Source organism: Amphiura filiformis, chromosome 13 (genome assembly GCF_039555335.1).
Source record: "Amphiura filiformis chromosome 13, Afil_fr2py, whole genome shotgun sequence".
Classification (NCBI taxonomy): Eukaryota; Metazoa; Echinodermata; class Ophiuroidea; order Amphilepidida; family Amphiuridae; genus Amphiura; species Amphiura filiformis.
This window is the reverse complement of record NC_092640.1, coordinates 55,836,594-55,862,078: the sequence shown is the minus strand read 5'-3', so window position 1 is coordinate 55,862,078 and position 25,485 is coordinate 55,836,594. Positions and strand designations below refer to the sequence as shown.

The window sequence follows — 25,485 nt, the reverse complement described above, 5'->3', positions numbered from 1 at the left end:
CCCCCCTTGTCATGTAATAGCGTAGCTATCTCCTCCCAAAGCTTTTTTTTATCCCAGAAATACTCTCCGTGTCTCTCCAAATTTTGAGTATAGCCAATGTTTCCTTGTCATTCCAATTGACCACTCTATGGAAACGGGAAATCACAAGCAGCAAATAAAAAAAGAAGCTAAAAGGGAAATGTAAGAAAGAACAGATTTTAATGTTCATTTTCAATGATTCTACCTGTTCAGTAATTCTTCTTGTTATAGTGAACGCTCCCATTTACTCATCTAACGGTGATGTCCGAAAAAAATAATCGCATCCCCAGGCCTTGCCGTTTGAGGCGAGCGATCGCTCTCGCTCGCCGCCGCTCGCCCAAACTCGAATTTTAGTGAGCGATTTTCCACTCGCCATAGACACTAAATATTACTCGCTGCGAATCTCCCAAAATCAGCCACTAAATCAGCCATTTCAGTATTTAATCGATGCTGTACTCCCTCCAAGCGTAGAAAGTGAAAAATGTTAGCGCGCTTCGCGCGCATTTCAACATAAATGTACATAAATACCGTGTCAAGATAGAAACTCTACTTGATTATTTCCTAAATAAGTGATATTTGTGAAAATTCGACCACTCGCCTACAATCATGCTAGCGAGTGATTAACCACTCGCCTTTAAAATCTAAACGGCAAGGCCTGCATCCCGCTAGTTTATATTAATATTTGCAGCTGCAGCCATAAATTACTCTGCTTAAAATTTTGATATAGGCCTACTCACAATTACATCCGACAGCCCAATAGTGCTGCGTGTCCACACGTAATTACTATTACCGGACGTAACGTTTCGATCGGTCTTAACAGCTCTTAACTCTGGTCATCTTCAGCCTTAAATTGTCGGATTTAAAGCACATTACGTCGGATATAGTAATTGTTTTTATATCCGACGCTCATTCACACTGCCACTTATATCCGATACTATTACCGACGTAATTTAAGTCCGGTAATAGTCCGACTGTGTGAACACGACGAGTCGGCAATAACTCTATGTCCGACGTGTTTATATCCGAGCTATTACTGGTCATAACTAACCGGAAATGGTCAGCAGAGCTAATGTCTCCTTCTCTTGCCAGTTCATTCCTCTATTGCGTTTGATATTCGCACCTGCATCCATGATGATTTTGTTTTATCTCTCACTGGTCACACTATTTATACTCTGCTTCAAATCAGTTGCGCGAGTGATTTAATTTAACCCGGAAGTGTTCTTCACGCTGAATCACGCAGAAAGGTGAAAGGTCACAGTTATATCCGACAGCCCAAAAGCGCTGTTCAGTGTTCACACGTAATTACTATTACCGATCGTAACGTTTCGATCGGTCTTAACAGCTCTTAACCCTGGTCATCTTCGGATTTAAATTGTCGGATTTAAACCACATTACGTCGGATATAGTTATATCCGACGCTCATTCACACTGCCACTTATACCCGATACTATTACCGACGTAATTTAAGTCCGGTATTAAGTGGTTTAAGTCTGACTGTGTGAACAAGGCTATATAAACATAAAAATACGTTAAACACGTTAAACACGATTTCATCAAACATTATAACAATAGCTCTTTTACAGTGTGCAATCATCCCGGGCAATAATTGGGCAATAATAGAGGATGTGCGTGAAATTATTGATTGGCTCCATACAAAGGAATTGAACCGGTGTCCTTCACCGGTGTCCTTCACCGTAATCATGGCACAATGCAGTGCATTCAATCAAACGTTGTCGTCAACCTATTTGATCGTATTTGTGACTCCTCGCCACAACTGAGCCCGGATGTCGCCAATCATCATTTTTGAGATATTCAACCAAAATATTCTGCTTGAAATTAGCTTTAAAATGATGTATATCATGTCTATAGTACTTGACATTTAAGTAGTGAAAAATCAATAAAACAGTCAGTAAATCCTTTCTTTCCTATTGTTTATTGTTAAGTTCGATGGAGCATATCTCAATAGTGGCACTGGCGACATCCGGGCTCAGTTGTGGCGAGGAGTCACATTTGTGCATTTGTTATGTGTGTGAGACGAGCTGTCGCGGTAGATTGCAATAGCTTGTAATCATGCTTTTGTTGAATGAATTTGAGTAGGGGCCTACTCCGCCATATTTACGGTATGATACGTCATAATCTAGGTGATTATTTGCATTGGATGTCTTGAATACGCTGGCGAGGTTGTGTAATAATCGGATTAATGCTATAACAGTAGGTGAATACAAGTTTTGAATATATCGCGTTGCAAAGCCCCATTCAGTGATCTTAACGAAAGTAAAAAAAAAATCAAATTGTTACTTTTATAAAAAAATTTAATGAAAAAAATTGACACAAAACCCAAGAAAACGGCAGTATTGACGAAGTTGAAGCCCCATTCAAATACATGTAGCTAATTGATATATACTGTCAGTATATAAATTACAGATTCACGTAAATGCATTATTTTTGTCTTAAATAGGCCTACACGGCTTAGGGCTGAACCACTAGCAGAAGACACCAAGTTGATGTTTTATGACCTTTGACATTCTTTTGTGGAGAGTGACATGGTCAGTTCAATTCACGCCGAGTGTCCTTGACAGGTTTAACTCTGCTTCGGTGGTCATGAAAGAATTCAAAAGATAACCTCTGCCCCAACAATCCCAAGCAATTGTCTGAAACTGCTCTTCGGATGATGTATCATAAGAACTCAGTCGTCAAATGATGATAGTCATATAATGACCAAAAGATTATTACTGACTATATCATTGAAGACTGAGTTCCGCAGTCTTGTACAAAATCTGAATTTTGATGATTTTTACGATCCCGATCGTCCGGATGAAAAAAAATCACTGAATGGGCCGTTAGTTCACTCATATCCTTACACTGGCAATATGGATCAAAGAAAAATAAAGAAAAAAAATAAAGAAAACAAGAAAAAAAAGACAAAGAAAAGAAACAATAAAAGAAAAACAAATATGAAAAGTTCGAACAATATTTGGTTTATAAAATTAATGTGACCGTGATGAGGCTCGAACTCACCACCTTCCGTTTAAAGTTCGAAGCGCTAGTGTACCAAATTCTGATGCCTTACCAAGTGAGCTGTGCTTCTGAGATACGAAATAAAAATAAAATAATACACTGTATACCTGCTTGTGTCGGTAATTGATTTGCTCAAATTCCATAATGGTACAGTGCAACAGAGCAAAAATGCCCAAAATTTAAAAGCTATTATAATTTATGACCACTATACACTACACATAAAAATACTAATACAAGGGAATTTCAACGTAAGAATCCAAACAATTAAGTACCAACATGCACAGCTTTGTCCTTATATCACATTTGGGTTTTTAACAAAATGTTATCAAACTTCTACTGTGATTGGCAGCTCTTTGATAGCTGATCATGGCCATCCATTCAGCAAGTGGCTACTAACGGACCTTGACAGGCTTGAATGAGCACTGTCATCTGCTACAAAACCATAATGCTACAGCTACAGGGAGCACAGTACTTTGACAATGGAGTGAAAGACTATTATTATTGATTAGGCGCGGATTTTAAAAGTACAGCTCCTATGCGTGTATAGCAAAAAAATTGGAATAGAATGTTTGGAATCATGTAACTAAAGTACTAAATGCATTCTGCAAAATGCGCTCTGACCAATTTATAAAGCATTTCATTAGCTTTAATTTGACATATTGTTTGACATATTTGGAATTATGGTAAATCATTAAATAAAATATTTATTAATTAATCAATTATGTCAATTAATTAAAAATTTAATGCAAATATGCATGTTTTCTCTGACAGAATTGTAGGATTTGACAAGAGCCATCTTTCTTGTAAGTTTGATTCTTATAACATACCGGTATCGTATTGCGTCCCGTTATAAAAAAAAAAAAAAAATACGCGTGCAGGACACACATACGCACACACACCCAGAGGATCGTACCGTTTTACAATCGTATAACATTCATTGGCGCTAGTAGTAGTAAATTTCAATTTTCTTTGCTTTACCTCACTTGTTCTGCCCAAAATTAAAAGGGGACATATCTAGCTGACAGTAAAAGCTTACATTTTATGGAAATTATGTTTAACTATTTGCTTAAACAGCACAAAACAGATAAAGCAGACAAATTTACTATACATAGGCCTATACATGTATGGTATCATGCCAGGGACTGTTTAAGAATATAACATTAGATTTATGATATTTACTTCGAGGACTGTTATATATCAAAAATGTGAAAAATATCAAATTTTAATAATTTGTCATAAAATTTGTATTATATCGTGAATTTCAAACAATGAAATTTATTTGATATCAGAAAGACATTCTTCGTATTCAGAATGCAATTCGATATGTCTGATGTGCTCTCATGTCCCACAAAAATACTATCGAAACGCTCAAAACGCTCATTCCAGATCCCTTAATTTGGTTAATTTTCTTTTCTTGTTTTCTTTCTTTATTTTTCTTTGATTTATATTGCCAGGGTAATATAAGGAGAGGGAACGAAAGGCCCATTCAGTGATTTTTTTTTTTTTTCCATCCCGACGATCGTAAAAATCATCAAAATTTTGGACATTATTATGACTATCATTTGAGGACTGAGTTCGTATGATCCGAGGAGCAGTTTCAGACAATTGCTTGGGATTATTGGGGCAGAGGTTATCTTTTGAATTCTTTCATGACCACTGAAGCATAGTCAAACCTGTCAAGGACACTCGGCGTGAATTGAAAGACCATGTCACTCGCCACAAAAGAATGTCAAAGGTCATAAAACACCACTTTTGTGTCTTCTGCTATCTAAAGGCCTATGGCTGATTTTGTACCTTTCGTCATTGTCATAGATGTGCTAACATACTCGTAGCTTGCTAGTGCAGTGGTTCAGCCGAAAACCGTGTGTCTAAGACAAAAAATAATGCATTTACGTGAGTCTGTAATTTATATACCGGTACTGACAGTATATAAATTAGCTAGGCCTACATGTATTTGAATGGGGCTTCAACTTCGTCAATACTGTCGTTTTCCTGTTTTGTTTTTTTGCCATTTGTTTTCATCAAAAAATTTATAAACGTAACAATTTGATTTTTTTTTCACTTTCGCTGGGATCACTGAATGGGACTTTATAGCGCGGATTATTCAAAACTTGTTTTTACCTACTGCTATATAGTATTAATCCGATTATTACATACCTTTGCCAGCGTATTCAAGACATAGGTTATGTAGGGATAAACTGTACATGGGTATAGAAGCCCTGCATGCTTTTATCGATTGGCTCCAAACAAAGGATTTGAACCGGTGTCCTTCACCGTAATCACGGCGCCGTAGCCTACAGTCCATTCAATCAAATGTTGTCAGTGTGCGAGACGAACGATGTATAAATCTGGAGGTCACATCATCACTTGTATCATGCTTATTGTAAAAAGTTTGTCCAATGCATATACTGTGTGTATTGTTCCCGGGTATTGTCAATACAGTCAAGCAAACAGGTATTATATTTTGAAAAGGCCGCTATAGTATATTCACAGGGGTGTCTTGAATGGCCAATCATATGGGACATAATCAAATTGCAGTGACTGCTTCCTTTGTTACCACATGTCAGTCATCTTGTGATTATTGGACCATGTAAACCTGCAAAAAACGAGCCAAAGTGCAGGCCCTATGGGTGCAAACTTATATCAGTTGTTCCATCGGTAGGCCCTAGGCCTAGTTATATGTAGGCCTATATTCAGTTACAATATTAAGTGGGCCTACCATCTCTGTGGAGTGAGTGGTTAACTTCTTATAGGCCTAGTAGGCCTATAATATGTATGACCAATATTTGATTAGAAAGAAATATTCAGTAGGCCTACCATCTCTGTGGAGTAAATGGTTAAATTTTAATCATTAATTCTATCTGTAGGTCTAGTTATATGTCTATGTTTCAGCGAAGTGTTAAACATGTTCGAGTAGGCCCCAAGATAACGCCTACATTTCCTTGAGTGAAGACAAGTTATGTCCAATTGGGGCAAAACGGAACCCATCTGTGGGACAAAACGCCCGGGGCAAAACGGAACCCTGTTCCGTTATGCCCCACACCTAGGGTTCCGTTTTGCCCCATACCCGATTTTTTAGAAATAGGTTGCATGCATAATACATCGTAGCATATAGGCCATGCACTTAATACAGCTCATGGCTAGTACCTTCGTGTTTACAATATGCACAATCATTTGGGAATCCGATATTAATGAAGTAAAATTTCAGCGCATTAAACATCTACATATCTTACACCAGACGGGTAGTAATTTTTTGACTCGATCTTGCTCGAATGTCAGTGAATTGTTTCAGATAAAATTGTTGTTGTAAATCCTCGTAGCCATACTCGTGTTCCTCAATATAATTTGCATAGACGGCAGTATTGCCAAGGCCTATTTTTCCAGGTGGTTCCGTTTTGCCCCGGGGGTCCGTTATGCCCCACCTTCCCCTAGATCAGTTCGGGGGCACTGCTAATTCAAAGACGTCTCTGATATCAAAGACTCTTCAGTGCCGAGACACCTGGCAGTATCATAATTCAGAGACGTCTCATAAATTACATACTCCCTAGTCTCAAAACCCAGCCGCAAACGATATTAGTAAATGTTGGTGAACGTGAACCGGCGCAGCGGGAATAATTTTGCGAGTAGGCCTAATCAGGGTTATAGCTAGCCCAAGTTGAGTATTTTACTATCCAATTCATGAATTAAAGCGCAGACTCGGGGTACACTCTTTATAGTAAACATAAAAATCAGGGAATGCAAAAAAAATTTGTTGTTCTTTTTCATAACTTGAGCTTAAATGTTGCAGAATAACTTTTCTTCCTCGACGACATTTGGCAAACTTTCAATTCTCCGTACACATCAAAACTCAACATGTGGTGATGAATGCACCAAACTTCTACATAGAGTATTATACTTGAACTTCAACATTATATGGGAGTAGTAAATTAATTGTTCAGGCCCCGACTCATGGAAACAATTTCAACCAATACCAAGAAGAAACTAGAAGCATTTTTATTCACTATTTCATCATTTTATTTCCTAAAATTATTATCATCGTTATTATTTACAGGGCGTTTCTAGATTCCGAGACCGCCGGGGGCTGAACTGAACAAAATTTCAAAATGTTGAACATCGGCGCGGCAGCGCCGCTAGGGTTGTCTGAGGGCGATGTGCCCCTCACCCCTCCGAATTAGACAATTTGTTTCAATGTGAAGGCCCAATGGAGCCATTTGGTGCAACATGTTTATTGGTTATTTTCGGAACATATAGTAGGGGAGACCGGGGATGGACGTTACAAAATTTACATTTTGTCCTATATAATTCCAATGAAAGAACTAAAACACTCTATCTTGGGTCTGTGGTTAGCCCATTATGTTGACTAAAATTTGGGGCATACAAAACATGAAAACATCAAACAACTAATTAACTACTAATTAATTAATGAAGGTAATTTTTTGTAACAACTTACCCCGCATACCGGGTAAGTTGTTACACCATGTGGGGTAAGTTGTTACAATTTTACAAAATTTTATGGACCTTTTATAGGCCTTTAGAAGCATTTAGATCATTTTTATTCTATCATAAGTTCATTTATATAATATAACTATGCTGCTCTGACATTATGGTCAGCCGCTGCAACTCGCAAAGAATAACCATATTCCAACATACAGCAGCTTCCATTACATTAAGATGTGTTTTCCCCCTCTCTGTCTTCCTTTTCCAGGTTCTTGACATCATTAACAGTAGAACAATTACAGGTGTAGGCAAAGCAAAATATACAGTAGACATATGGAATATTTTACTTAAAAAATGAAACAAAATTTAGTTCAACACATGCAAAATGTAATTGGGGTAGGTTGTTACATGGGGTAGGTTGTTACAGTGTAACAACTATCCCCATAGGGAGTTTTACACACATAAGCCATTATAGCACAACCCTGAGGCAGAATTACAGGTCATGACTCGGGGATATATTAGCGACCTACATATACTATATTAACCATAACAAGTTAGCATTATTCACCTCCAGTTGTTAGAGCTATTACAATATTACAGTTTTGTCAGAAAGTTACTAGGATAGGACAAAAAAGGTGTTTTTTTTCTTTTCAGTAGAACAATGGAGAAAGCTCGCGATTGGCAGTATACCCCAGTGATGTGTAGGCAACATATGGATGTCAGTTAGCATGCTCTCTCTTATTCCAGCTTGGCACACTGAGAGGTGTAACAACTTCCCCCTGTAACTTCCATCCCCGGTCTCCCCTACTTTTTACAGATTTCCAACTGACCCGCAAATTTTAGTTTTAAATGAATACGTGTGCTCAATAACTCCTACAATTCAGCCTAAGTGTAGCCTTTTTGTTTTAACGCAAGGGTGCTTGTGGGGGATATGCTATAATAGGCTTATAGGCATATATTTATGAATGATAGGCCTGTAATTCATACAAATTTCCTGCGGACCTGACTTCTGGGCCGCAAATGTTATGGGTATGAACCTACTCAATTAGGCCTATATCATATGGATACTTGCAAGTTAGCCTTTTCTTTTTGACGGAGGAGAAGGGTACCTGAGGGGGATGTGCTCCCTCAGAAGTTGGGGAAATTTCACAAAATTAATGAAAGGCACAATAAAGTCATTTTGTGTAAAAGTTTACACTTATTTATTGGTATTATTTTCGGCATAATAGATTTCAACGGACCCGAGTTGTGAGGGGGGATATTATCCTCAAACTAAAAACATTTTACATTAGGCCCCTATAGGCTATTATTAACTTATTTTTCCGACCATCATGATTAAGCATAGGCCATATCATCATGTCATGATAATGCATAATATGTATTTTAGAACGGATTTCCAGTGGATGCGATTTCCGTGTCACAAATTTCAAGCGTGAACATATTTATGATGCACAATGAATCAGAACGTATACTCTTCTTCTTTACTTCCTTGTTTTCTATCCACTTTTCTGCCTTTCTTTTGCCTAAAAATGCCCGGACATTGAAATGAGGCTAGGTGGCTGTGGCAAAACAAAATTTTCATCCCAGTTTTGCTAATATTTTGTGCCGATTTTTGTAACATTTTCGTCCCGGTAATGGTATTATTTTATATTTGTTTTCAGTTTTCGGGATATTTCTTTCAATTTTTGGGAAATTAGACCGAAAAAGTAGGCCTTTTCCTTTTCCCTCCCTTTTCCACCCCTTCGATTTTTTAGGGGGCACTGTCTAGGCCTATAAACCTTACTGCCCCACTGGCTTTGCCCAGGCCCGTACGAAGGGGGAGGGGCGTGCGGTGTGGCAAAAGAAAACAAATAGGTTTTTTATGCTTTTTTAGTCAAATAAGTCCAAAGTTTTGGGTAGAAGGTCCACTTTTACAAAATCGCACCACCCCCTGGAAAAAGGTCCACCTTTAAAATCAGCACCCCTAAAAGAAATACTGCGTACGGGCCTGGCTATGCCACTTCTCTGTCACTCCCATCCCCTTCCCTCCCTCTCTTCCCTCTCTTTTTTCTGCCTCCCTCTTTTTTTAAGACCCCGGGGCTGCAGGCCCCAAAGCCCCACCTCCTGGGCACGCGCGGTTTACCGTAATTTGTTGATCTATTTTGAGCCACCTGATCATAACATAACCCCACCCCTATTAATAAATATTTATCCGAATTCATCCCCATGTACGTGTGCAAGAAGAGTCAGGCCACGAGGTTAGGCCTGAACGATTCCATAGGGGCCTACCATTTTTCCCCCAAGTCGTTTTTGAACATATTTTTGAAAAGGTGCCGCCAGCGTGCCGCCACAATGCGTGCAAAATATCGCTCCCCTCCGGATCCCCCCTCGTTGACTGGCAAAAAATTCCTTGTCCCCACATTGTTTTCCTTGCCAAAATATTCACCCCTTCCCCGTGAATTAGGATTTTTTTTACTTCAAAACGTTGGATTTGGGCCGTAAATGGCTCGATTTTGCAATCTAAGTATTTTCTGAGACCATTTGTCAGAATTTGCACAGATAGATATGATGTTTGCACAGATAGATATTTGCTAAACATAGGAAAGCATATTCTGATACATTCACCTTCGTGCCGAATTGCTGCATCTAGCGCCAAACTGACAAAAAAGCACGACGTATGTGATATCACAGACCCCCGTATGTGAAATCACTGACCCGTCTTTGATATCAGAGACGTCTTTGAATTAGCAGTGCCCCCGAACTGAGATAGATAGTTAGATAGATAGATTTAATATAAACATTTAAACATTATTTTCTGTAAAATGTTTTGTGTTTGCTGGGTTCATAATAAGTTCAATATAATTATCATCATAATTATTATAACTACAGGGGTATTGTAAAATTAAAATGGAAACAAATCAGTTTAGTTCTACCATTTATTCACTCTATGCAAAACCTATATACACATGTACAAAAATTATAATTACTTATAGTAGTATGAATGAACACAAGTAAATAATTAACATTCTGAGGCATCAGGTCTTTTTAAACTCAATTTAAATTCACACAGTGAATTTTCAATTTGTAATTTGTTTTAGGGAACAACCCATAAGATTAATGTCATAACAAAAGTGCCTTCGTTAGGACCCTGACCCCTCTCTGAAACACAAGTGTGAAATGTTGGAAATTCCAACCCGAAAGATCCACTTTGACCAATATTTTATGTCACTTATTATATTCATTTTTAACTCCATAATAAAGATGTATTTCCCATAAACCACAACTTACAATTGATTTTGATGATGCATTGAAAACCTTTGAAACATAACCCCAGGGGCAGGGGCATGTTAACATGCAAGCACGCAGTTCACCAATACATCCCTTCCATATAACATGCTTTATAACACATTTTCCCACTTAATAAAACATTTGCCTAATTTTTTCCCCCTACAAATGTTAGTTTTCGCCATGCCTTTTAATTTTTATTTCAAGTATCTTATATTTAGAGAATAAAGGTATTGTTTTTAGCCACTGTCGTGCACCTATCGTCTCATATAACACGGGCGACATCATTATTTTAAGTAAAACAATGAGGCGAGGCGAGGCAAAAATAATGATGTCACGTGTTATATGAGACGATAGATGCATGACAGCAGCTAAAAACAATACCTTTATTCTAATATCACCCCCTGTGGGGACCAAAATAGGATGTAAAATGAAAAAAAAAAATGGTTTACCCCTCCCCTTTAAGTTACTGAGGTAGCACACAATATTGGGTAATGAACTTATTCATATTAGCACACTATTCAAAATCAAATAGTGACTTGCCTGTGTTAAGGAATCGGATAGCAACGATTGCAAAGTATTTTTGTGGGACATGACAGCACAGCTTGGATTTTTTCCAGGGGGGGGGGGGCAAGCCTGTATGGGGCAGGGGCCCAAATAGACAATTTTGCCAGGCTTATTGATAATAATCATATGGTATTGCATATCATATGGATTCCAATATCTCTCTTTCCCTCCTCTCCCTCTCTCTTTTTTCCTATCTCTCCCTCCTTTTCCTTGCACTAGGGGGCGGGGGCCTAAATAGGCAATTTTTGCTGGGGCGATCCCCACTTCCCCCCCCCCCAGCATCAGACAGATCAAATTGCATTCTGAATACGAGGAATGTCCTTCTGATATCAAATAATTTTATGGCCAATTGATATTTTTAAATGTTAAAACATTCCTGAAAGTGAACTTTATAAATCTAATGATATATACTTTAAGTGTATAAGGCTGGGAGGAAAAGACGAACATCAATTTTGACCTTTTGTACTGAAAATATAACATTTTTTCCCCAAAAGACCTAAAAAACTTTAGGTATATCTCTAATACCAAAAGGGATTTTGTTAAATTGCGAATTTCAAAAAATCAAAATTATTTCATCATATCATATCATATTAAATCATATCATCAGCACATTCCTTGTATTCAGAATGCAATTTGGTGTGTCTGATGTGCTCTCAGGTCCCACAAAAATACTGTGCAAATGTGCTATCCGACTCCTCAATGAGGTACTGAGATTTTGTTTGAAGTATTGAACAATTTACAAGGATAAATTGGAATACAGTACTCATAATGGGATTGCAAGAATATTGTGTGACAGCTGACAAAGTCAATTGTGAAGCCCAAATCTTATTACCCTGAGAAGGGCAAATTTTGTGGAGCATCGTGGAATTTCACGCCACAACAATTGTTGGGCCCTGCTCGTAACTCCAGCTTTGTGCCATTGGCTTTAGCCCTGGTTTCATGGTTTACAATGTATATATCATTCAAGGATTTAGCTAGGATCCAAAAACTGCCCATACAACCAACAAATTTCACGACATCAAAATGGCTACTGTTCTACACGATCCAACTGCAATAATACATCAGAAATTGCCTTCTTATAGACATTTAGAGGCCTTAAATTATTTATTTTACACAAATTTACACCTTTAAAGTAAATTTAAATAAATTTGTTTCATATGGGAATTTTACCAGACAGGTTATGGGGATGACCTGGGCATTTTTAGGCTAGCAGTCCAAGTTTGCAATAGCCCATGAAGAACATGAGTGGATGGGTCACTGGTTAACCCCATGAGAACTACCTGCCTATTGGTCGAAAAGAAGTTTTCATTATCAATTGGACCAATCAGCGACATTGTTAGAATAATTTAACCGTACAAAAAATTGGGGTGCTTTATTTGCAAAGCTCCATTCTGATTGGTGATTAAAGTGAAGATATAATGTAATTGACCAATCAGTGGCAATGTTAGTTCGGCAGGTAGTGCTCAGGGGGTTAAGCCCTTGATATCACACTATATCATTTGATATAAATAAGCTCATACTGCCATTTCCATGGTAATTTTTGGGTGTGGTTTGTAATCTTCTAGTATAAAGTCTTCAAACTTAAAGTCATCAATATTCTCAACTTTCCTCTTGAATTTCAGTGTCGGGAAAGGTTTTGGTGTCCTCTTCAACTGTAAGAGAATAAAAAAAAAACATTTGTTGTAAAATCTTAATACACATTTGGTTGACTGTAGAATTATTTTTGGAGTGGCTAATAATAATGTTTGAGCTTTATCAACAAAACATTTCACACAAAATACTTTGTAACAAGACCAACTTGATCTCATTGAACTATAAAGACTTCCAAAATGTCTGCACCTTAAGGTGGTACCACACCCCTGATAACTTTTGTGACTAATTTTGCATTTTTCTCAGAAAATAACTACACACTGGTAAGAGAAGTTATGTATATTATAGGGGCAAGGAATCCAATTACTTCACTGAAATTTCAGTGATTCAAGACTTGTGGTTCATTATATATGTTACGAAATGAGGTACATTCTAGTGGTACCTCTTCTTATCATAAATAATGTACTGCTTGTCTTGAGTCACTGACATTCCAGTGTATTCCTTGCCTGGATTCCTTGCCCCTATAATATATACACAACTTTTGTTACCAGTGTGTTATTATTTTGAGAGAAAAATGCAAAAATAGTCACAAATTTATGAAGGGGTAAAGTACCCCCTAAGCCTCATGAATAATGGGCCATTCCATTTAAAATCCACACTACCCCAGATTTTAGAAATACCTTCGGTATGAATTTCAAATGGAATGAACACAGGCATTTTGAATTTCATACACCCTCTGAGAAATTCCCACAGAATTAGAGGAGAACCGGGATGTACCGCCATCTTGATACAGGCATGGAGCAAAAATTGGGGGTATTCGTTTTCCCTCGGAATGCGCTCGAGGCATTCGATTTCGTTGTCATGCAAGTGCGACATGGATGACGGGCGCATTTGAGGCGAACTTGATGCGACCTGCACGCGAGTACCAAGATGCTTCAGATGAGACGCAGAATTGTTTTTGTTCGTCTCCGCGCACCATCGGCAAGAACCCGAATATCCCCCAATTTTCTCCCCATTGCTGACGAAGCGATTGTACATGGCGGTATAGGGAGTCCAGTTTCTCCTTCTCTAATTCTGTGAATCTTCCATAGAGGGAGGGTGAGTTTCAAATGGAGCTGCTAATGTGTTCATTCCATTTGAAATTCATATTCCAAAATCTTCCACATTTTCCCATATTTGTGGTTTTGACATTGCTAAACTCCTAGTCACCTGGTAAATATACTTAATGCTTTCTGCAGGGATGTAAATGGGTAACATATCTATTTCTTGAAAATCCTAAAAAGGTTTTTTGGCTCTTTTTATGACGAATTATCATCATCCAATTCTGGATTATTTTTAGGAGGTGGGGGAAAATGTCCGAAAGATTTACATCCCTGTTTCTATGCTAGCCATAGGCTTCAACATAAAAGGTCAAACTTTTTAACATATTTTCTCAAAATTTCAACAGGTTTTCTAGAACCATTATGTGTGTATAAGGGACCCCAGCTTACATGATTTTAAGTGGGTCTATATGATTGAGGTAGATGTGGGCATCACCAATGGTGTGTACAAAGTCTCCTGGTTTAAGTCCAGTGATCTCAGCAATCATGTATGTCAGTAATGAATAGCTGGCTTACCTGCTCTTTAAGTGGGTCTATATGATTGAGGTAGGCGTGGGCATCACCAATGGTGTGTACAAAGTCTTCTGGTTTGAGTCCAGTGATCTCAGCAATCATGTATGTCAGTAATGAATAACTGGCTTACCTGCTCTTTAAGTGGGTCTATATGATTGAGGTAGACGTGGGCATCACCAATGGTATGTAAAAAGTCTCCTGGTTTAAGTCCAGTGATCTCAGCAATCATGTATGTCAGTAATGAATAACTGGCTTACCTGCTCTTTAAGTGGGTCTGTATAATTGAGGTAGACGTGGGCATCACCAATGGTATGTACAAAGTCTCCTGGTTTGAGTCCAGTGATCTCAGCAATCATGTATGTCAGTAATGAATAACTGGCTTACCTGCTCTTTAAGTGGGTCTATATGATTGAGGTAGACGTGGGCATCACCAATGGTGTGTACAAAGTCTTCTGGTTTGAGTCCAGTGATCTCAGCAATCATGTATGTCAGTAATGAATAACTGGCTTACCTGCTCTTTAAGTGGGTCTATATGATTGAGGTAGGCGTGGGCATCACCAATGGTATGTACAAAGTCTCCTGGTTTGAGTCCAGTGATCTCAGCAATCATATATGTCAGTAATGAATAGCTGGCAATGTTGAATGGTACTCCAAGACCCTGAAATGCACCGTAAACAATAAACGAGTGAATAAAAAATTTAAAAAAGCACCTCATTATTTAAAAAAGCCTATACCGGTACCTATAGATACATTATGTATCCGATTTGTCTTCGCTTTATAAATGAACCAAGACCTCACAATTTGGCTCCTTTAAATTAGAGCAATGATGACGACCATTCAGGCCAATCACACATGTGTCTTGGCATCTTCACGGTGCCTGCCCCCCCCCACCTTAAATTTGAACATTGATGATGCATGACCACCCATTACAGGATGATGAAACATAGATGATCTTCAATATTGGTCTTTTTAATTGACAACTTTTCTTGTAGCATCAGATGTGATGGTAGGTCTACATAGTTCATAAACGTCAAAACAGCAATACTACATGGTTAGAAGGCAGGGTCTTAGCTAGAAATGGAGAGTTGCCCGTCATTTGAATAAAATTGCCTGTCCTAATTTGACCTTTAAAACATTTACCAGACATCTATAGCCCACTGGAGGTTCAAAGAGTTCAAATATGTGTTGATATGGCCTTGTTCTACAAATTGGGTCTACTAACAAGGTCAATTAGCTTCTCAAAACATACAATTTATAATATAGCATCTGTCAAAGGCATTAATTTTGCCCATCCCAGGAGCAAACTCACCGTCTAAAATGACAGCCAGACGGGTGGCTAGCTAAGACCCTGTTAGAGGGGAAATAGGGCAAACTATATTCCCCGAGGTAAAGGCTAAAGAGTGAGGGGTGATATGCCTGTAGCAGCCCTTGAATTAACCCACGGCACCCATGGCATTTTGCCGTGGGTGCCCATCCCCACTGCCGTAATGCCCTCAAAAATATGTCCTTTGCCCAAGGCAGTCACTTGCCGTGCCCTCTAATGAAGTTGCGGTCGGTGCCCCAGCCCTGCCCCTTCATTATAAACTCATCTATCTATGTTTGTGTGTGTTTTCTTCACTGTTGAGCAATTGCCTATAGGTGCCCTTCTCAAATTTTCAACAGTTGCCATGATGCCCTCTTGAAATATTACAAACTGCCGTGCTGCCTTGCCTTTTCAGTGAAAATCCTAGGCAATTATCAACTTGCCCTAAAAAGTTGACGTGCCCCTTCAGATCCTTAATTCGAGGGCTGGCCTGTAGCCAATACCGAGGGAAAAATAGAGTTGCCCTATTTCCCTGATATAAACCGAAAACCATGCAGTAAATTGTTTTCTTACACCAAACTAAGGCTATGGGGATTAGGGTGTCATGTAGATTGGGGAAACTATGGGCAGATGAAATACAGATTGTGTCATTTGCGATTTAGACAATAAAGATTAGACTCGGTATTTTTCCTCAGTGCTACGGTTTTAGACTCGGAAAAATACCTCAGCCCAAAACAAAACCCTCCGATTTCACACAATGACCTCAAAATAGATGGTGCAGTTATTATTGTCATTCATTACCGTCGTATCTAATATTTTGAACAAATCAAAATGGCATTTTATGTTATTTTATGCCATAAACGCTGTTAAATATAACCAGTTTTAATCATTGTTGTAATATACCCTACAAAAAATCAACCAGGCGAATATAACATTCGCGCCAACAACAAGAGCTACCAATCACAGAAGCGCGACGGCATCGCGTAGGCGTGTGCGTTGCCATAACGCGAAACTTATACACGCGCCCGCACGCAGAAGTCATTGTTGCTCGTCCGGAGTTATTGTAAGTTATTAATGACCTCGCAATTAGTGCGCGGTCAGGCAATCAATTTCTTTTGATTGGATTACAGGCTTCGCGTATATTAAGGTTATTAATTATTTTAAACTGTTGTGATTTGGTAGTTCACAGCATCTTATGAATGGTTGTGAGCTTTGGCAAAAACTGCATTGCTCAATTCATAGCGAGCGTGTAGAAGAATTAAAATATCACAGATATACTTTTATAGGTGCTGCAGTTCTTGAGTTTCGTTGTAAAGAGGGCTGAAACAACAACACTTTGTAAAACGTACATAACTCATTAAAAACAATAAATTAAGCAAGTTTGCAAAGTATACGATTTGTAGAATGAACTTTTGCAAAACATCAAGGTGTTAATTTTCAATAACATATTGATCTAGCTAATGAAAATCAATTTTTAGGTTGCTTCGACCAACAATACCTCGTCTACCCTTAATGAGGTTATGAATAACCAATAAAGTGGCATGATTTGCTCATGAATATTTACGAGGTGTAATAATAAAACTTACCATATCCCCTGACCTCTGATAAAGCTGACAGGAAAGTTCTCCGTTAGTGACGTAAAATTGCACAAAAGCATGGCATGGTGGAAGCGCCATCTTGGGAAGATCTAAATAAATAGCAAAATTTTAAAAAATCATGTTAATCTGCAGTGATTTAGTGCTTTTAGCAAGTCAGTGAAGACATTTGTCAGACAAAGCGTTGCAGCAGCTGTTTCACACATCTTTGTAGCATGTTTAAATGTGTGCATATGCAGCACTTTGGCTTTGAGTGAATGTTTATGATGACCGGGGGGGGTACTCAGTACAAATGACTATACGGGGACGTGCCGCAAACATGGGTAGCATTTTCATAAATCTGATAATCTCCTTCACAAGGAGTGTAGATTTCCAATGGAGTCATCCATTCATCAGGTAACCCCAATTCAAAAAAAGGAAGGAAAAACAAAACCATGCATGCACACCATCCACAAACACGAATACACCATAGTGGAATTGTCATGCATTGAAGTACAGTACAATCCTCAGAAATATTTACAGGGTAGTCCATCACTAGCAATATGACCGGGCACCTAGGCAATAAAATCCCCCATCCATGCCCCCTCCCATTATATGCGATGCGATCAAGCAAAATGAGTCGGATGTCAGGAATATTGATTTGAGCAACACTAAAACGGTCATATCTCTGGAATCGCAAATCTAATTATGTTTTAAGTGATCTTGAATGAGCGTTTTGAGCGTTTCAACAGTATTTTTTGTGGGACATGAGAGCACATCAGACATATCAAATTGCATTCTGAATACGTAGAATGTCTTTCTGATATCAAATAATTTGCATTTTTGAAATTCACGATATAATACAAATTTTAAGACAAATTATTAAAATTTGGTATTTTTCACATTTTTGATATATAACAGTCCTCGAAGTAAATTTTATAAATCTAATGACATATTCTTAAAGTGTATGTAGCTGGGAGGAAAAACCGACGATCAATTGAAAATTTTGACGTTTCATATTGAAGATATGGATTTTTTCCCAAAAAGACCCACGGTAATTATTTTTGGTGTTTTCGGGAAAAAATCCATATCTTCAATACGAAAGGTCAAAATTTTCAATTGATCGCCGGCTTTTCATCCCAGTCCCACCTACATACACTTTAAGTATAAATCATCAGATTTATAAAGTTTACTTCGAGTACTGTTAAATATCAAAAATATCAATTTTTAATCATTTGCCATAAAATGTGTATTACATTACGAATTTCAAAAAATCAAAATTATTTGATATCAGAAGGACATTCTTCGTATTCAGAATGCAATTCGATATGTCTGATGTGCTCAAATGTCCCACAATAAATACTGTCCAAACGTTCATACCCCATCCCTTAAACTAAAATAAAGCTGTAATGAAATTGAAAACTGAATTCTTATTTTGATTGACATCAGACTCATTTAGCTTGATCGCAGCCGGCCATCACATATATCTCTGGGGGCTTCCACCACCCCTCCTCCCATGAATATATCCCTGGGGTAAGGAATTGCTAAGCGCTAACCATCCTCGAAATGCTGTCCTCCCCTCTTACACCAAATTTTGCAAATAAATCCAGTCAGAACTCTTGCCCTCCCAGTAAAAACTCAAAATTTCCATATTTTGCTGCAATTTTGCTCAAAATTTGTTGATTTTTTCCCCTGAATTTTACTTCCCCCATGGAAAAAAAAAAACCCACTGAATAAATCCCTTGCATGGCACCTTCATAATATTTCAGGGCTAGTACTGTACCTTTTAATACATTTTTATGGTATCATTACCTTAGGTGTAAATGAAGACCATTAATTCCAATCCTTTTGTGAAGCAGACAAATTCAACAAATAAAATGGATACTTGAATGTGAAGATTTATATAATTAGCGATGAACATGTACAAATTTGATCAATTTTGTTGTTGTGACCTAAAATATCTTCCAAGTTTTGTGATATTTTCACAAAATATCTAGAGCTATCTTAAGAACTACTGAACCAATAATAGCTAGGCTTGTTTGTACTCATTTAAATGCATTTTACATGCTGATTCCAAATGTGGTCATAAAAAATTACAATTCTGACATTTTTGTAGTTTAAAAAAAATTGAAACTTGCATCTACATCCTTGTGCAAAGAGTTAATGATTTCAATCAAATGTTAATTTGGTTATCTTTTACCATATATTAATTATAAAATATTATCAGTAACAAAACTAATAACTACATGTCGTCACTGGCCGGGAAAAACCTCATATGTGTATATCCATATCAAAACGATGCACTTGTCGGCTGCTACATTTGTCTCATTTCACATAATAGGTAGGAATAAATGCCAGACTCATCTCAAGCGGAGGGCACATCTTAACTGCTTAAATGTGGTTCTATGGGAGATTTAAAGTTCTAATTACAGTGACTTAAATCAAACTTGCTCCGTTGCCCTAAAAACAATGAATTTGAGGTGTAAATTGGGTTTTTAAAACTTGACCAACCTCATTTTCAAAGAGAGTACATAATGGCTGTAAAGAGAATAAAGAAAACATACATTTATCTTTCCAAAATGAACAAATTGTGAGCACATATTTCTAGTAAACTTATTTCTGTAAATCTTTCCATTCTTGTGGAACATTTGGCTCATTTTCCAGGTTTACCCTTTTTGCAATAATATCATAAAAAAAAATTATTTTGAAAATGAGTCTGTTCAATTTCTAAAGAAAACTCAACCAATAGCAACAACTCATTCCTCATTACCTGGGGGATTCCACGCAGACATGATTATCCTCCTACAATCTGGATTAGTTTTAATCCGCTCTATAACTTGAGCCAGTTGATCCACACCTTGGCCTGTGTAATCTGTATGCATATCTTTGTATTCAGCACCGAAATGACGCCACTGGAAGCCATAAACTGGACCAAGATCACCTAGAAATGGATTAAAAGAAAGGTCCTGGGTTCAAGTCTCAGTCATTCCCAGAATACCCTATGTGCATAAAAGTGTCCAGTCAATACTCGCTTTTGCAGGTTTTTCAAGAGTACTCCAACACCTAAAACTATCGGTACGGTATACCTTTTTTTTTCGAGCAGTCACTGTAGCATAGCCAGGATTTTAGCGTGGGGCAAATTTTGTCCCCTTTTGTCAATTTTTTGTCCCATTTTTAGTCATTTTAAGGACACTTTACTCTTTGCCATCACCATTTTATCCCTGAGGGTGTCTGAGTGGATGCAAAATGAAGACCTAATTGAAGACATTTGGTGGGCCATTTTGGCACTATTATTGTGTGTAATTTTTATTTGAAAAAGCCAAAAACTTGTGAAATGTCGGCCCAATTGAAGCCATTCGTGATGGGATGTAATTTATATTCGTGATGGGATGTAATTTATATCTTTCATAAAAAAAACATATAAAAATGAAAAGCAAAACAAAGGGGTTTTATTTTTTTACAACAAAATTATTTATATATTTCAAACAAAAATTAGGACCCTCAATACAAAAAGGAGGGGCACAGGCCCGGTGTGCCAATGCCTGGATCCGCGCCTGGTTGGGGGCAGTTTGCCCCTCTAGTAAAGTCTAGTTACACCCCTGTTTCCAAATATATTGATCCACCTTGTCTGTGAACTCATCTCCTAAGCTAACATTTACCTTCTTCATAGTGACTCAGTCCTCTTTTGTCTAAGAAATCCCTTGACCCATTGGCATCCCATATCCTGACATTCTTCTCTACCTTAAGGTTGCCAATAAATTTCAGAGCGAATCGCGGTTCAAATAATCGAAAAAGTCGCCTGGTTTCTATGGGACAGGACACTATCGGAAGTCGTGGGAGCCAATGTTGAAAAGTCGCCCAATTTTTTTCTTAACCACTGGTTTCTATGGGACAGGAAATTGTCAAAAGTCACTGGGAAAATCTTCAAAAGTCGCCCAATTGGGCTACCAAATTGCAGGTTTGGCAACCCTGCTGCCAGATTCTAAAGTTCTGACTAACCTTCTTCATAGTGACTCAGTCCTCTTTTGTCCAAGAAGTCCCTGGACCCATTGGCATCCCATATTCTGACATTCTTCTCTGCTAGCTTCTTGCCACTGGTGCAACCCTGGATGAACCATAGGAGCTCCTCTGCCACACCACGCCAGAACACTCTCTTAGTTGTCAACAGTGGGAATTGACCTGATGCAAACAGTTCAAATAAAAATCAGCATTAAGGTTCATCTTAACCCTGGAATTATGGAAAATTTTGAGCCTCTTAAGGTTATTAATTATTTTAAACTGTTGTGATTTGGTAGTTCACAGCATCTTAGGAATGGTAGTGAGCTTTGGCAAAAACTGCATTGCTCAATTCATAGCGAGCGTGTAGAAGAATTAAAATATCACAGATGCTTTTACAGGTGCTGCGGTTCTTGAGTTACGTTGTAAAGAGGGCTGAAACAACAACACTTTTGTAAGACGTTCATAACTCAATAAATTAACTACGTTTGCAAAGTATACGATTTATGGAATGAACTTTTGCGAAACATCAAGGTGTTAATTTTCAATAATATATTGAGCTAGATAAAGAAAATCGATTTTTAGGTTGCTTTGACCAACAATACCTCGTCTACCCTTAACTGCTGAAGTGTTGGTCTAAAGTAAGTTACAGGTAGTAGGGTGAATGCTTGCTCAGGCAGTCAAAAATAATTGCACACAGCTGAACTAAAGAAAAAGAATCAAGTTTTAGGAAACCATGCTTCAAATCAGTTCTTCACATGGGCATAGATCCCAGGGGATAGGGGATAAATCCCCCACCCCAATATTTTGATAAGGAGAGATGGCCCATACGACACTGACGCCTGTACATATGCATAAATTTGTTCCACTTTTGAACCATTAGATTTCATCATAATAGCTTCAATAGGCGGGTCAATAGGCGGGTCAATAGGCGGGTCAATAGGCGGGTCAATAGGCGGGTCAATAGGCGGGTCAATAGGCGGGTCAATAGGCGGGTCAATAGGCGGGTCAATAGGCCAAAAACATTTGTGCACTTCATGCATATTCTTTAATAAACTTGAATTGTTGTCAACTCTACTTCAAGAAATTTTTCAACCCCATTCCCCAATGTCAAAAAGAAATCTACACCACTGCTTCTTCATGAAAGTACCTACCTCTGAGACTATATCTGCACTGCGCACCAAATATAGATTTCGTGCCTGTCCCTGTCCTGTCACCTTTGACCTGTCCATGATCAATAATGTGTTGAATAAGCTCTAGGTATCTGTACTCATCGTGTTGTGTTATGACTGATGATGTTGAGGGCGCTTTAGATGCATCTTCCTTGTCTTGTTCCATCTTCTGTCGTTTGACATCATTGTTTATATCGGTGTTGACATTTTCTTTCAAGATTGAGTCTACAGCTGCCATCATTGTTTACCTGAAATATTTGGAAACAGAGCGAGTATATTATTATTATGGGGATATGGGTATGGGGGTATGGATTTTGTGGGTACCCATGGAAATTCTGGGGTTTGCATGCTGGTATTCCTGGAGTATCAAATATCTCTATAAAAATAAATGTAAATTGTTATTCTTTTTCTCTTGGATACAATTCAATGTCCTGTATGGAACCACTCAAGTCAAACCAGACGAAAAGGAAATTGTTCAGGCCTGGAAAAAATGGGGAATTCAGGAATCTCACAAGTCATGCTGGCATTCCTCCTGGGATGCATCCCTTAGCATTATGAATGATAATGAGCCTGCCACCCCACCTCCCCCAGGGTAAAATTTCTGAACGGCTCGCCAAAAATCGCTTCCCCCAGTGAAATTACCCCCCAGGCCAGGGCTCATAATTATTGCACAGCCCCTTAAGGCGGTTTAATACCCTCCCTGATTTTCATCAGTACCCATCTTCTTTTTTTTGTTGCAAATTTATAAAGTATATAAATATGTTCATCATCTCATGTCCTGAACTTATAAAATATCTCTACATACAAAGTGGTTTTAAACCATTTTAGAAAATCATTTTAGCCCTATATATTTTTTTGTTTACTGTATCCTGGTAACTGAGATGTGTGTTTCATAGCAAACCATAATTTATTCTCTTGAACATGTTCAAGTAGAATACATGAATAGAATACATTAAATCCTTTGTTATACTATCTATAGAAATATACTCACTGATTATAACACTGAATAAATTAAATATAGGCCTAAATAATCTCTTCCACATAGACAATTTAATGCTACACCATGTATGTATCTTAAATATGTTGTTAGGAAAAGAGATTAAAAAAGGCTATAAGGTCATCAAAGGTCAGGTTATAGGTCAATTGGTTCAGGTCAAATTCAGGCATCAATTTTTTTAAATACATGTGATAGTCTGTGATATCATACATGTCATAATGAGGCATCAATTTTGATATTTTGTCTGTTACTGGATATATGGAAATGTGTGAGGTGGATATACTAAAATACCTTGGGATGTAAATGGTGAGTACAATTTAGATTGCCTACAAATGTAGTTGAGTTGGATTGGGCAAATATATAAAATAGTTACCAAAATCACAAAAATGAAGCTTACGGAAAACTACCTAATATGGTGGTATGTGACAAAAATACAATCTTTTTCAACATTGCTGTCTCAAACTCGAACGTTTTTTTGGTCAAGACCTGTCGAGACCTGAAGAAAAAGATATGATTTTCTGTTGTTGTTCATTATTTATTCCTTGCCCTAAATTTCAATGAATGTTGAAGAAATTGTTAAGAATAAAGATACAGAAATCATTTCATAAAGTTATAAAAAGTTATAAATGAATCATAAGTAAGCATGTTCGGATGTGATCGAGCTTCCAATTTCAGTTCATGATTAAATATAGGTTGTCAGGTGGCGGAAGCGAGGATCCCACAAAACTTTTGCAAGAGGAACATTCTCCACAAAAGCATAATAGTTGCCTTGTGCAGTGTGCATCTTCTTTTCAGCACGAAAAACACTGTGTTTTGGGCCCAAATATGGTAAAATTGCTAAAATTGTGCGCACTTCGCGCACTGGACCTTCACACACTGGACCTTTACACACTAGCCTAATTTTGCTTCCACTATAGCCAACATTTTTGAAATTTTCCCAAAATTTGGAGGAAAATTTGTAAAAATTAAACTGTGGGTCCAAATTTCTTGGAAAGTTGGTAGCTTGGTACAATAATGGGTTCTCTTTCAAATTCTCAGCGGCACACTGCTACCCAAACCAAACTTGAGTATCCCCCGGCAGGCCTTATATTAAGTATGCCTGGACCAGGAGCTAAAATGAGCTCCTGGTCCCAAATATGGCTCCTGGTCCTATAGTTTGTAGTGTAAAATATTGGATACACCAGGAGCCAAAACTGGGTAACCATGGGGTAAAAAAAGCCTGGGTGCCTGGTTAATATAAGCCTTGTCCCCCGGAATTAAACCAAGGTCTCGGTCTCGGTTTTGGTCTTGGAACTTAGAGGTCTCGATCTCGGAAGGGGTGGTCTTGGTCTCGGAAGGTTTGGTCTCGGTCTCGGTCTCGATCTCGGATGGGCAGGTCTTGGTCTCGGTCTCGGACATAGAGGTCTTGACTACAACACTGGTACCGCGGTATACCGGTACACGTACATATCACTATATACAATGCTATGATTTCCAACACACCGAACATGAATGAATTATGCATGTATGTAAAAAATCATTCATTCTACAAATTTTATAGAATGAATGATTTTTCCCAGCTTTTTTAGGCTTGTTTGCCTTGCATATGCCTTAAAATTTATTGACTTAAAACTACAAGGCTACTTACAAAACGCAGGTGTGTGGAAGTATAAAAACGCACAAAAACAAGATCCTTCGTTCACAAATGAATCAGCTGGTATTATTTTGTTTACTTCTTAGATTTTCGCGCCATGCATCGTGAATCGGCGCCAAAATGTCTCTACAACATACCCATAGGCACTCGCTACCATCAAAATTTATAGCAAAGTGCGTATTTTGCAATCGGGTAAGAGTTTTGAACTGAGGGCCACAAAATAGCCTAAGTTAAATAGACTCTATTTGAGACTACACTAATTTTTGTTGCTTGTTTTCAGTGCGTAAACAATATTGATAAAAT

The 25,485-nt window shown here is 38.0% G+C and overlaps 1 protein-coding gene across 2 annotated transcripts; it reads right to left on the bottom strand.

The window, feature by feature from the left end:
• Positions 1-11,586: 11,586 nt before the first annotated feature.
• On the bottom strand, positions 11,587-25,258 carry LOC140168550 (thymidylate synthase-like). 2 transcript variants are annotated; one of them, XM_072191951.1, is made up of 7 exons: positions 25,177-25,258; positions 22,535-22,800; positions 21,384-21,563; positions 20,155-20,325; positions 17,397-17,497; positions 15,019-15,165; positions 11,587-12,956 (listed from the first exon to the last, which is right to left on the bottom strand). In XM_072191951.1, the coding sequence occupies exons 2-7, from the start codon at positions 22,791-22,793 to the stop codon at positions 12,819-12,821; spliced, it is 996 nt and encodes a 331-aa protein (XP_072048052.1). In that variant the 5' UTR covers positions 22,794-22,800; positions 25,177-25,258; the 3' UTR covers positions 11,587-12,818. The 2 variants fall into 2 exon arrangements, 1 of the variants encoding a protein (XP_072048052.1); XR_011861227.1 differs by having other exon boundaries at positions 12,843-12,956; positions 14,638-15,165.
• Positions 25,259-25,485: the final 227 nt, after the last annotated feature.

Bases quoted from the DNA above. Each gene is read 5' to 3' on its own strand.
- LOC140168550 (XM_072191951.1), bottom strand. From the start codon at position 22,793: ATGATGGCAGCTGTAGACTCAATCTTGAAAGAAAATGTCAACACCGAT. The intron at 21,564-22,534 runs GTAGGTACTTTC...TGTTTGCATCAG, and splicing joins GTGCAGATATAGTCTCAGAG to GTCAATTCCCACTGTTGACA. The intron at 12,957-15,018 runs GTAAGCCAGTTA...ATTCTCTTACAG, and splicing joins TAGACCCACTTAAAGAGCAG to TTGAAGAGGACACCAAAACC.